This window comes from Orycteropus afer, unplaced genomic scaffold (genome assembly GCF_000298275.1).
Source record: "Orycteropus afer afer isolate SDZICR_OR568_19922 unplaced genomic scaffold, OryAfe1.0 scaffold00072, whole genome shotgun sequence".
NCBI classification, from domain to species: Eukaryota; Metazoa; Chordata; class Mammalia; order Tubulidentata; family Orycteropodidae; genus Orycteropus; species Orycteropus afer.
Window position 1 is genome coordinate 5188169 of NW_006921659.1, and position 14069 is coordinate 5202237.

Below are 14069 nucleotides of genomic sequence, written 5' to 3' on the forward strand. Positions count from 1 at the left end.
AATATACCTGTCTTATTATTTGGCTAGAAGCCATGGAAGTGAGTTCAATTCCAGACCTGAAGGGTAGCTAGGGGCCATAGTCTCAGGGTCTCACCAGGCTCTGTCAGACCAGTAAACCTGGTCTTTTTTATGATCTTGAGTTTTGTTCCATATTGTTCTCCCACTCGATCCAGGATCTCCTATAGAGATCCCCCTCTGAGTAGTTGACAGTGGTAGCCAGGCACCATCTAGTTCTTCTGGTCTTACAGTAATATAGGCTGAGGATTGTATGGTGTACTAGTTGCTTGGACTAATTGTTTCCATGTGTCTTTGGTTTTCTTCATTCTTCTTTGCTCTGGATGAGGAGAGACCCATCATTGCATCTATATAGCCCTTGCAAGCCTTTAAGATACCAGTTGCTACTCACCAAAGTAGGATGTGGTACAATGTTTTTGTGTAGTATGTTATACCAGTTAAACTTGATGTCCCCTGACAGTATGGTCCCAAGCAGGTCCAACTATTCATTCCCTCTGGGTGCCTGGTTGTGGCCAAGAAGTGACTACAACCTTGTCCTTTGTCAGCTCTTATATATACCTGGGAATTCTTATAGAACATACAAATACACTTGTAGAAACATTGTCTGCCATCCCTATACATTATCATGGGCACACTCCCCACTGCATAGACATACCTAATAGTTCAGCCTGTCTACCTATCTATCTACCCATGTATCAGAACATTCCAAATATTAATGTTTAAGATCTTTCAGGAAAATTTCTTGAATCGAATGGGTAAAAACAAATAGGATTTCTTTTTTCCAGTAGTTCGATTTTATCTTATTTCAAGGGAGTTAGAGAGTCTATGTAATATTTCCTTAGAACTCTCTTCTTTCTCTTTTGTACTTCAGTTGCCTAATTGAGATCTTTGTTGACTCCCACTTGGATTATAACACTTATTTCTTGAACTTTCTTGCTATTACTTCCTACCCTTCCCTCATCTTCCTATTCCAACCCCTATCACACATCCTTTGCCAAGTTTCTCTTCCTTGCTACATCTCATATGTCAGTATATTTCCTTTTTTTTTTTTTACTGTCATAATAAATATATTTTTCATCATCACACACATGTGCATACAACAAACAAACGTTCTGTAAAATAATACTTAACCTTACTCTGTGTAGTGTGTTGCTACTTGCAATTTGACAAATACTATTACATATTTTGATATAAGGATTGTCTTCTGTTAAAAGAAAATTTGATGTCTTTGTCTCCATAATAAATTGGAGGGAAAAAGGTCTTATTCTCATGTCCCTCATTCCAGCCCTATGTCAGAATGACATCCAAGGCATGGAGTCATGAATGGGCTAAGAATGGTGAGAAGTTGTGACTAGAGTGTAGTAGGAAGAAACTGGGAATAGTAGGAGTCATGAAGTAGGGGTGTTCATTTCTGAAGCTTGGTTAGCAAGAAGAGAAGGAAAACTTCTTAAACCAGATACATGTAGCTGCCTTTGAGAGCAGTACGTACAAATCATAGCGTCCTACCAAAGATGTAAAGAAAAACTATCTTTCTTAAAATAGTATCAAAGCTCTTCTTCTCTTCTTCCCTTCTTCCTCTTTCTTCTTCTCTTCTTCCTCTTCTCTTCTTCCTCCTCCTCTTCTTCTTCTGTCCTTCCTCAGTGCAGGCGCCCTTGCCTCCTTAATAAAATCTCCTGTTGGGTAAAAAAAAAAAAAAATAGTGTCAAAGCATAAGATACTTAGAAATAAAAGTAACAATATAAGACTCATGTAAAGAAAATTGTAAAACTTCACTGAATGACATAAAAGTAGACCTTAATAAATAGAAATACTACATTCTACTACATTCTTGGTTTGGAATATTTACTATTTTAAATATTAATTTACCCTATAAACATTTGAATGTTCTAGTAGATATAGAACAAAAGAAAGTTCCCACTTTTATGGTGCTTACATTCTATTGATAAGTCAGGGTAGTGGTAAAAGGAGGGGAAAACAGGGAAAAAAAATAGTAAAATATGTAATATGTCAGCTGGGTCATAAGCTCAAAAAAAAAAAAAAAATTAAGAGAATTAGGAAGTACCAGGAGAGTTACTCTCTAATATTGGATGGGCAAGGGAAGATTTCACTTACAAATGACATTTTAGCAGAGACCTGAAGGAACTAATGTAGTAAGTATGTGTCTGTTATAAAATTCTGATAGAAATAGCAGAAGGATCCTTTGTAAACAGATTTTATTACAGATTTATATATAAGCTTTAGAATCAGAGAAAACTTAAGAATAGCCAAAAAAATATTTTTAATAAATAACTAGTAGACATCAGGATATAAGATTATATTATTAAAACAGTGTGGTCTTGCTTTAGGGATAGGCAAATAGATCAGTGGAATGTAATAGCTTTAAAAAAAAAATTCACCAGCACCCTCTCAAACCAGTTGCTATGGAGTCAGCTCCAACATATGATAACCCCTGTGTGTCACAGTAGAACTGTGCCCCATAGGGTTTTCAGTGGCTGAATTTTCAGAAGTAGATTTCATTCCCTTCTCGCAAGGTTCCTGTGGGCGGACTTGAGCCACCAGCCTTTCTGTTAGCAGCTGAGCACATAACCATTTGCACCTTCCAGGGACTGTGTGAAATCAATACCTAGGTGCTGTTTAATTGAAACAAATACTTGAGCTCCAACTAATTCCCAGAATGAGTTGACCCTGGAGGATTATTAGGCTTTGAAGGGCAAGATTTGGGATGTTCCTATTGCTCTGGTAGCATAGTGCCTAAGGCATTTGACTGCTAACCAGAAGGCTGGCGGTTCAAACCCACCAGCCACTCCTCAGGAGGAAGGTTGGGCAATCTACTTCCATAGAGATAGCACCTTGGAAGCCCAAGGAGGGGTCACTGTGAGTTGCATTTGACTAGATGGCAGTGAGTTTGGATTTTTTTTTTTTTTTTTTAAATAGAGTGGGAAAAAAGAAATGTCTTTGGGGAGAGAGAGGAGGATAGGAGATTTGGGAGAAAGCTGACATGTTGTTTATTTAGCCTAGGAAATGGAAGAGTGGCAGTAGGTAGGGTTGTTTATTTGTTATCATCTCAAATACAGTCAGGAAAGATCTATTTGCAGATGGTGAGAAGTTACGGAAATTAACTACAGAGTTCTTACATAGCCATGCCAGACATAACATTATTAGCATTTTATCTCTTCTTCATTTAATTGAGAATTTATTTTCATCTCTGTAGTTTACATTGCAGTGAAGCAGTGTCTTCCCCAAATGAGATCACAGGCGTCTGTCTCATGGGCATGGTAGCCGTTTTTCAGCATTCTGTGATTGTTCTCTTTGGGTACTTGTGCTTTGATAAGGCCAGTAACAGCAATAAATAAGCTGTTGGACCTACCCCTGATGACAGTTCTGTATTTGGTTATCTTGCCTTCAGAATGTGGTCTTATTTCAGTGTGTCTTATTGATTGATTACCTTTTATATTTGAACTAGCTTGAGAATAGTACAGCTCTGGTAGGGAAGATATGCTTTGTCTATATGTTGTGGCCCTCTATAAATTTTCTCAACCCAGTAAATACAAATCTGAATGAACAGAACTTCTTTCCTTACGTCTTTTTTAGGTTGTAGTTCCCCCACTCCCTGGAAAAGCATTTTTGCGTCAGCTTCCTTTTAGAGGAGATGATGGAATATTTGATGACAGCTTTATTGAGGAAAGGAAGCAAGGGCTGGAGCAGTTTATAAACAAGTAAGTGCTTTCTATCCCATAAGGTGTGAGAATGATGTAAGAATAAATGGTTTTCTGAGAGTACTTCATAGATTCAAATAGATGACTAATAGTAATTTAAATGATCAGTTGATTTCCTTTTTGACCATTTCCTGACTAACTTCTTATATAATTTAAACAAAGTAGAAGTATCTAACAAGTTGAATAACACGTGATAAATATTAACACATGTGTGTAATTTGAAATGAATATCTTTGTGTTGACCTAAGTTTTGTATTTGTTTTTCTTGGTTAATTTATGCAAATTACATTTAAAATTACAGTACTTAAAAAATACAGTTTTACTTATGATTCTTTCTGATTTAAGGTATGTTCTAGCATGAACAATGAAACTTACAATACACGTGCAATCATTTTGTTTGATTGCAGATGGAAGTATTATCAGCATGTCTTGTGTAAAGGTGTACATTTTAAATTTTCATAGCAAAATGTATTCTTTTGAAAATAAAACAAGACTTGAGATTGTTTGTCTTTTACTTTAGGAAATCTTAATAAGCTACAAACCAAAATTTCTGGCTGTCAATTTTATTCTCATTTGAAATATAATTATTTTTTAAAAGCCAGTGTAATGAGGAGAATTTTGCCAGGAAAAAGAGTTCACTATGATTGTGCATTGGCCTTAAGTTTGACCAAGTCAGGTTAGGTCCTAGGGAGTATGCTTCTTTGAATTTACTCAGTAACAGCACTTGAATTTTATCTAGTGATTTAGAGATCTGTAAGTGGCAAATGGAAGAAGGGAAAGGGCTAAACAAAAGCTTTAAACTCTTGCTTTTTCTGCTGTAGCACACAGCCTGCATTTAACCATTTTATGAAAATATTTTCCTTTTGGGGGAGATGGTGTCATACTATTTTTGTTGGGTGTGACTGGGTTGATTTCAGCTCATAGCAGCGCCCTGTGACAGAGTAGCTGCCTCAGGGTTTTCTAGCCTGTAATCTTTATGAGAGCAGATCAGCAGGTCTTTCTCCTGGGAAGGTAGTGGGTGGGTTCAAACCACCCAGCCTTTTCTAGCAGCTCAGCACTTAATTGTTGCACCACCAGGGCTTCTAATGCTGTATTAGATGTTTTTAGTTTTGAAAAATGAAGTGTGGTTGCCCAGTCTAGTTTTATGTTTAGTGTGTATGGAAACTTTCTAAGCATGCAAAAATTAAAAGAAAATTTTAAAGGGTGGAGAGGTGTTCATCTTTGTCTACTTCTTAGTATTTTGAGCTTTTATTGAACTTTAGGGTGTCTTTAATCCTATAGATTTTCCTTCTTTAAAATAAATTCTTAGAATAAATGAAGTTTCATTTTTTTAATTAAAATTCATTTGGATTTTTTATGACTACACCAACTGATATGTAAAGAAACTTCTGTACATACCCCAGAAGCAGTGTATAGCTGGTCTGGGATTAAATGTTTTTTTCAAGTACTCTTGTGAACAAACCAAAGGAAAGAAAATGTACTGTTAATTGGTAGAGCATAGCTTTACAGGCACTCCAGAATAACGCTATTGTCACTAAACTGTACGTGCTTCCTAACTTTGAGATGTGTATGTGGCATCTACCACCACCGCTTGTAAAATACTGGACTAAGTTTCTGTTTTTATTCCTAGGGTCGCTGGTCATCCTCTGGCACAGAATGAACGTTGTCTTCACATGTTTTTACAGGACGAAATAATAGATAAAAGCTATACTCCATCCAAAATAAGACATGCCTGAAATTTGGTGAGAAGGAGGCAAAAAAAACTTTCTGTGACTATTACTGATTCGTGTGCACCAGTGAAGAAGTTCTAACTAACTTTTAGCATGCTGCACAGAACCTGGCGTAACTTGCCTTCAATATACTAACACTCATGATGATGCTCAATTTTGTTTGTTTTGGCAGTTGACAAGTTTGCTTTAGCAAAAATCCCTCCTTCCAGCCTTTCTATAAATAGCTCTCTTGCTCTTTTAATGTGGTGCACACTACCTTATAGCCTCACAAACCTGTTATTCCAGTATAATCTGCAGTGTCCTAACTAAAGTTATTGACTTGGTCTTATATGCACAGATTTTGTGTCATGTTTGCTTCTTGAATCTGATTAACTAGAATGTTTCTCTTATCCCCTTTTTAATATGTGATGTCACTTGTCCTAATTTATGTGTAGGAGCACTACACCACTGGTTTCCAATTCCACACGTGTAAGATACACATGTGTGCAGAAAGTGTCTTCCTTCAGGCTTGTAAAACCCTTCATACGGAAGATAAATGAGGGACTTCTTTATATTCTGTATAAAAACAAAATCAAATTTATATACTAAAATCATTTGTCTAAAATTTTAAGTTGTTTTCAAATAAAAATAAAAATGCATTTCTAATATGCACCGATTGTGTTGCCTCCAGCTCTTCTGTTCTCCCTTTATGGCTTTACTGCTTAACTCACTTGTTGAGAGGGATTATTTACTAATTATATACTTCTCATTCCTGTAACTCCATTCCTCTTTAAACATGGTGATATCAAATATGCTATCACCCTTTGAATGGGTGTTTTTCTTTTAAACAACAAAAACTAATGTACTTTAAAAAAAAAAAAAAAAAGCATTCCTTAGGGCTTATTGAGTCATTTATGAAGCACTTTGTGTATTTGAAAAATGCTTTATAATCTTATGTCACTCTTCAAAAGGCCTTTAAAGATAAGTCGATAGTATGCCTCCTATTTTTCAGAAGAATTTTTTTCCTAGTCTGTCTAAGTGATTTGTTTGAATAAACTCACCAAGGATATAATAACACTTTTCTTAGCTGATTCATGCTTTCTCTTTAATTTGGCTTTGGATGGGGCACACTTCAGCCTCTTTAACCAAGGAAGAAGGGCACACAGTATTCTAGTCTCATTGGTGTGAACTATGATGTAGTTAGGTGCTGTCGAGTTGATTTCATCTCATAACAACCCCATGTGACAGAATCGAACTGCCTTTCTTGGCTGTCATTTTATGGGAGCAGACCACCACATCTTTCTGTGGCAGAGCCGCTAGCTGGGTTTGAATTGCCACCCTTCAGCCAATCACTTAACTGGTAGCACCAAGACTCCTTGCTGCTTAACATGTGTTACACCAAATCATTGCAGCCAGAATGTTGTCTCTAGACTGAACCTGCACATCTTCAGATACTTTTGGGATCCACTGGACATAGAGTTAAATCCCAAGGGAAGGAAAGTTTGTCCTTCCATCCAGAGCCTGTCTTCGCCCGGGTCAGCCCACTGAGGGAAGCTTAGGTGTTGGCCAAATTGGAATGTCCACAAGCAGATTGGAAACCATAGATGAGCTGCCCTATAAGATCTTTTCTTGCTCAAACAATATTTCTTTTTTTAAAAAAATATATTTTATTGAAATATGAGGATTATATACAGTGAAACACACAAAACTAAAGTGACATGGGTCAGTGCCTTTTTTTTTTTTTTTTTTTGTGGTGTTCCCTCCCCTCTCCTCCCACTGCTGGTAACCAACAAAGTTTCCTTCCATATAAACTGTTCTGGTTACCTAGTGTTGCTCTGACAAAAAATATACCACAAATGGAATGGCCTTAACAAACAGGAGTTTATTCTTCTCTTGCAGTTCGGGAAGCTAGAAGTCCACTGTAAGTCCCAAGGTCGACAGAGCATAGCAGGCTGCTGAGCAATGACACGGCTACATGCAGGGTCCAAGCATGCCATAGACTAGAGACCATTCCCAAGGCTTCTCCTTACATACAGGAAGCAAACCACATCCCAAAAGCAGCTACTCACCATCAAGTTGATTGCCAGTCTCATGGTGAATAACTACCACCAGCTGCCTAGCCACTCAACCAGGCCCAGCCAAGTTGACACACAAACATAACTACCACATAACCTTTCCTTGACTTTTTACAATAATGAACTAATACTATATTTGTCCTTCTGTGATTTACTTATTTCACTTAGCATAATGTCCTCCAAGTTCCTTCCGCGTTATGTGGTGTTTTGCAGATTCTACATTTTTTTTTAATGTTGCATAGTATTCTGTTGTATGTATGTACCATAGTTTGGTTATGTATTCTGTTGATGGGCACCTAGGTTGTTTCCATCTTTTTGCTGTTGTAAATAGTGCTGTGATGAACATGGGTGTGCATATATCTCTTCTTGTCCTGGCTCTCACTTCTTTAGGATAAATACCTGGTAATGGGATTGCTGGGTCAAATGCTATTTCTAATTCCAGCTTTTTAAGGAATCGCCATACTGCTTTCCACAGTGGTTGTATCGTTTGACAGTCCCACCAGCAGTGTATGAGAGTCCCAATCTTCACATCCTCATCAGCATTTGTTATTTTCTGTCTTGCTGAACTTTGTCGTTAGTGCTGGGGTAAGATGGTATCTCAGTGTTGTTTTGATTTGCATCTCTCTGATGGCTAATGAACATGAACATTTCTTCATGTATTTGCTGGCCCTCTGAATATCCTGTTTGGTGAAGTGTCTATTCATGTCTTCTGCCCATTTTTTAAATTGGGTTGTTTGTCTTTTTGTTGTTGAGGTGTTGGAGTTTTCTATAAATTTTAGAGATAAATCCCTTGTCAGATAAGTCATTGCAGAATATTTTTTCCCAATCTCTAGGTTCTGTTTTTACTCCTTTGGAGAAGTCTTTTGAAACACATAAAAATTTGATTTTTTAGAAAATCCAATTCATCTTGTTTATCTTCAGCAGTTTATGCATTTTGGACTATGCTTGACAGTCTATTTATGCCATAAATGAGGGCCCCTAAATTTGCCCCTAGTTTTTCCTTGAGGAACTTTATAGTTTTAGGTTTCACATTTAAGTCTTTGATCCATCTGTTTTTGTGTATGGTGTGAGTTACACATGTTTCATTTTTCTGCAAATGGATATCCAGTTTTGCCAGCACCATTTGTTAAAGAGCACCTCTTGTCCATTTGATGGATTTCAGCCCTTTGTCAAAAATCAGCTGACCATAGGCTATCTATTTTCTGGGTTCCCAGTTCTGTTCTACTGGTCTGTGTGTCTGTCATTGTACCAGTACCCGACTGTTTTGACTACTGTGGCTGTATAGTAGGTTTTGAGATCTGATAAAGTGAAACCTCCTACTTTGTTCTTCTTCAGTAGTGCTTTGTTTATTCGAGGTCTCTTTCCTTTCCATATAAAATTAGTGATTGGTTTTTCCATATCCTGAAAGAGTGTTGATGGGATCTGGGTAGGGATTGCATGAATGTATAAATTACTTGGGGTAACACTGACATTTTCACAATGTTTAGTCTTCCTATCCATGACCATGGTATGTTCTTCCATTTATGTAGATCTCTTATAAGTTTCTTGGAGTAGTGATTCGTAGTTTTCTTTTTATAGGTCTTTTGTATACCTAGTAAGATTTGGGGGCTCTAGTAGCATAGTGCCTAAGGCACTTGACTGGTAACCAGAAGGCTGACAGTTCAAACCCACCCTTTGGAAGGAAGATAGGGCAATCTACTTCCGTAGTGATACTGCCTCGGAAGCTCAAGGCAGGGTCGCTTATGAGTCGGGTCCTACTCGATAGCACATAACAACAGGAGTGAGATTTATTCCCAAGTATTTTTTTTTTTTTTGGTAGCTGTGTTAGCAAAACCAGTAGAGTTTATATATACATATAGAGAAAGAGAAATTTGTCTTAGGAAAATGGCACACACACACACAGAAGCTGGCAAGTCCTAAGTTCTTGGATCAGACATCAAGCTGCTGGAGGCTTTTCCTGACTTGTGCAGGTGCAGGGGCTGACGAGCTCAAGGTTGGCAGGCAGTATACCGACTGTTGACTTCAACGAATGACAAATCCAAGATCTCCAGGCCAAATGGTGGATTGTTCGCTCACAGACAGTTGTAGGCAGCACAACAGGATCCCAATCCACAGAAGAGTGTCTCTTTTCCCAGGATGTCCATAAATACATTGGAAGCAGGCCATACCCCTAGGGAAACTCCATTTCAACGGATTGGCTGCTCAAAACATATACATCAGATCTCATCATGGGAATAACTCACATCACAACTGCTTAAACCACTCAGAATTTTGGTCCAGCCAAGTTGACACACAACTCCAACTAGCACAGTAGCTGTTGTAAATGAGTTTGATTTCTTTATTTCCTTTTCAGAGATCTCTTGGCTGGAATAGAGGAATCCAACTGATATTTGTATGTTGATCTGGTATCCCGCCACTATGGTAAATCTCACGATTAGTTCCAGTAGTATTTTAGCTGAGTCTTGGGTTTTCTGTGTATAGGATCATATCATCAGCAAATAGGGATAGTTTGACTTCTTCCTTACCAATTTGGATGCCTTTGATTTCTCTTTCTTGCATCATTTCTTGGCTAGGACTTCCAATACAGTGTTGAATACAAGTGGTGATAGAGGGCATCCCTGTCTGGTTCCTGTTCGCAAGAGGAATGGTTTCAGTCTCTCTCCATTGAGAATAATGTTGGCTGTTGGTTTTGCATGTATGCCCTTCATTATGTTGAGAAATTTCCCTTCTTTTCTGATTTTGTTGAGAGGTTTTATCAGGAAAGTGTGTTGGATTTTATCAAATGCCTTTTCTGCATCAATTGATACAATCATGTGGTTCTTTTCCTTTGGCTTAAACAATATTTCATCATCCCATAATGCTGGATATTTCAGTCACTGTAAATTAAGAAGATACAAAATAAACAATGTGAATTTTATTTCAGAGAGCTAGAGAAGTAAAATCAAAAGCTGTCAGTTTTTTTGTATGCAGAGTGGAGTAATGGGAGCACTGCAGAGCTGAATAATCCCTCTAATGGTTCTCAGCCAGGAGGGATTTTGCCTCTCAGGGAACATTTAGTAATGTCTGGAGACAGTCTTGGTTCTCAGAACTAGAGAATGCTACTAGAATCTAGTGAGTAGAAGACAGACTCTGCTAAACATCCTATAATATGCAGGACGGCCTCCCCACAACAAAAATTGTCAAGAGTGCTAAGGTTGAGAAACCCTGCTGTGATGGTAAATAGCGTCCTTGGTCCCTGGAGCCCAGAAAAATCAATAAAGGACAGAACGGTCTATGAAGACTCATAAATTACAGGTTAGGCAAGATGACACTTATTGTTCATTAAAAATCTTAAGTGAGTATTGTCATTTCAAGCTTTACTCTTAGATCATATTACCTTCTTCCTTGTCTTTTTCCCTTTTGTAATCACATGTTGATCCATTTCACATTGAACCATGTGGCTCAAACAGCTGCTGAAATATTGTCTGGAAGAGTTATTAGCTATTTTAATCATTTAGTTTTTACTCTCAAGTCACTTTCAATTCTACCAATTACTTTCATCTGATTGGCAGTGATAATTCTGATGTTCCAGTGGTGCTTGAGGTTTTTTACTTTCATCTCTCTTTTTTAGTAGGTAATTCATGAGGCTCAAAATTCCTAACTAAACAAAAGGTATATATCACAATCGTATGCTTACATTCTCTTCTACTATGTTTTTGCTACTCAATAGGTAACACTTTATTCATTTTTTGAATTATCCTTCTAGTATGTGTGTATACAAATGCAAGCAAATATGAATCATTCTTACTTCCACTCTTACACAGGAAGTGTTGTATATACACTGTTCTGCACCTTGGTTTTTTCCCCTATTATCCATATCAGTACTTGTAAATCTTCATTTTTAGGGATGTGCTGTATTCCCTTATGTTACTGTTCCATTGTTTTTTATTTATTAATCTTTATACCATTGTTTAAGGATGAAATGTAGAATCTGAGTATGCAATAGAATATCAAGGTATGCAATAGAACAAATAAATTAGTATATAATACATGGAAGAATAAACCCACAAATCCCTAGAAGTTTAGAAGTGTGGATTAAATAGTTGGAAATTTGGGAAATAATGCTAGAAGTAAAATTACATATATATATATATATATGTATATTTCTTATACTGAGATTAAGTTTGAAATTTATAATTCAGGGAGACAGAGTAGGACTCTCTAACAGCTGGGTTTGATGTGAATGCTCTCCGTCAAGGTAGATCCATTCTTGATGTGGAGACTCATACACATGTCAGTTCCCTACCCTTCCACACAAACTCTGAACTAAGCATTCTTCCCATCTTTTTTCCCTAACCTAATTATTCTTAGGTAGGTTTGAAATACACATCTTCAGGAGTGAGCTGAATTCACCCAGGGGTAAAAAGCTTTTTAAAATTCTTTGTCTTGTACATCATTCAAAATAAAACATTTCCTGGCACTTACAAAACTCAGAAATTTGCAGCTGCATAAAAACCAAACCAAACATTGCTGTCAAATCAATTCCAACTCATAGCAACCCTATAGGAGAGTAGAACTGCCCCCATAGAGTTTCCGAGGCTGTAATCCTTATAGAAACAGACTGCCACATCTTTTCTCCTGCATAGTGATTGATGGGTTCAAACCACCTACCTTCTGGTTACCAACCAAGTGCTTAACCACTGCGCCACCAGGGCTCATTACAGATCAGTATAGTAGAACCTAAAAAATCTAGAATTCATAACTAAATCCTGTATTTTTCCATTACCCATACTACCATTTCATCCAGTTTCAAAATGACCCTAGTCATGACGGGATTTATAAGTGAAGCAGGTTAAATGTCACCTATACATGACATTACTTTTGTTTTGGAAGTAGCCCTGGAGGATTATTATGATAGAAGACAAAATTTAAGTACTATGGTACAAAAGCACATGCGCTCTGCCTCCTGAATTTAAAAATAATGGTTGAAAAGAATTCCTCATAGGTCACATGTGCGTCCATCATCTTTAGTGAAATGAGTTATTCATCTCTAATGCCCATGTTAGACATGGTAGAGAGAATTTCACCATGATGGTAAATGTTTGCTTAAAGTGCTGTACTCTGCATGACAGATGATAGTGAGGTCATGGTGCCTTGTATTGATTGGTTTTAAAAAAGAAAAAAAACACCTCACTGCCATTGAATGGATTCAACTCATTGTGACCCCTCCTTGTGTTTCTGAGGCAGTATCTCTGCGGAAATAGATTGCCCAATCTTCGTTCCGGGGAATGGCTGGTGGCTTTGAACTGCCAGCCTTCTGGTTAGTGGTCAATTGCCTTAGGCACTACACCACCCAATATTGATTGATAGTGAATCTTAAAGAATCTGCTTTTTGTCAGATTTGCTTCTCGAGATAATGCTGTGAACACTGGATACTGGCTAGACTAGGAGTATCTGCTCAGGACTGTTTTAACGCTGTGCAGTTCCCAAAAACATGCCCTAACTCTTTTTCCCACACAGGTTAGGTAGAAATCCTGACTTTCCCTGGTGTGTAACCCCATGGTCCCTAGTGTGTAACCTTCTGCTCACTGTGGAATCTTTTTTCATTTTGATCATTTTTAAGCAAGGGGAAAATGTAGTCTAGGAAAGGTTGCTCTGGCCTGCGTAATTTTAACTTCTACCACAGTTTCCTAAGGGCAGGTCTGCTTTTGGAAAGTTGAAGGTTTTAAACCAGGCTGAAAAGTTACTTATTCTAGCTAACATGTTTTGCCTAATGTAGGAAGGTACCTTTCAGTGGGTCTCTTAAGGAACCAAGACCATGATCTATGTTAAAATTACACCTTTAGCCCAATGAAGTGAAAGCACAGGTGCTGTTAACCATAACCACATAGATAGGGGTTCTAGAAGCCCTTAAGAATTTTCCCAGAAGATAAAAGCAGTATTCTAAAAACGAGTGGCCGGCACTATAACACTTAAGGAAAAGGAGGACACGGAGCAGTGTGCAAGAGGTATAGACAACAAAGGTGAACACTTTAACATACACAGTACTGCATTGTCAGTAACAGCAAACATTAATCTACAGGTGGATATATAGGTAGACAGGCTAAATGATCAGGTATGTGTAAATATATAAATTTGGCAGACAGTATTTCTACATCCATACTCGTATGTGCTATAAGAATATCCATGTGTATAATAGGGTTAATGGGGCAAAGTTATGGGTACAGAGAGCCTGTTGGACATGAAGAGCTTACTTTTTGAAAGTTCCTTATTTTCCTAATCCTAGCTATAACCACAATTACTCTCTTAAGATTTGGTCCAGGATTTTTTTGGGACCCTTAGTTAAGGGACCCTTTGGTTCATGGAATTTGGTCAGATTTGATTTTTTTTTTTTTAATTACATTAAAATATATATCTGCCCCCCAAATCCATTAAATGGGGAAGAGAATGTTTGTTTGATAAATGGTGCTGGCAAAACTGGAGATCCATTTGCAGAAAAATGAAACAATATCTGTACCTCACACCACACACAAAAACAAACTCCAGATGGATCAAAGACTTAAATGTGAAACCTA

General features: G+C 37.5%; 1 protein-coding gene across 1 annotated transcript in view; it reads left to right on the forward strand.

Annotated features, from left to right (window-relative positions):
- Positions 1-5467, forward strand: part of SNX3 (sorting nexin 3) — a 70625-nt gene extending 65158 nt beyond the window's left edge. The window contains exons 3-4 of the mRNA XM_007940825.2: positions 3607-3731; positions 5362-5467. Of these exons, the coding sequence (XP_007939016.1) occupies positions 3607-3731; positions 5362-5467 (231 nt within the window). The remainder of the gene's footprint in view (positions 1-3606; positions 3732-5361) is intronic.
- Positions 5468-14069: the final 8602 nt, after the last annotated feature.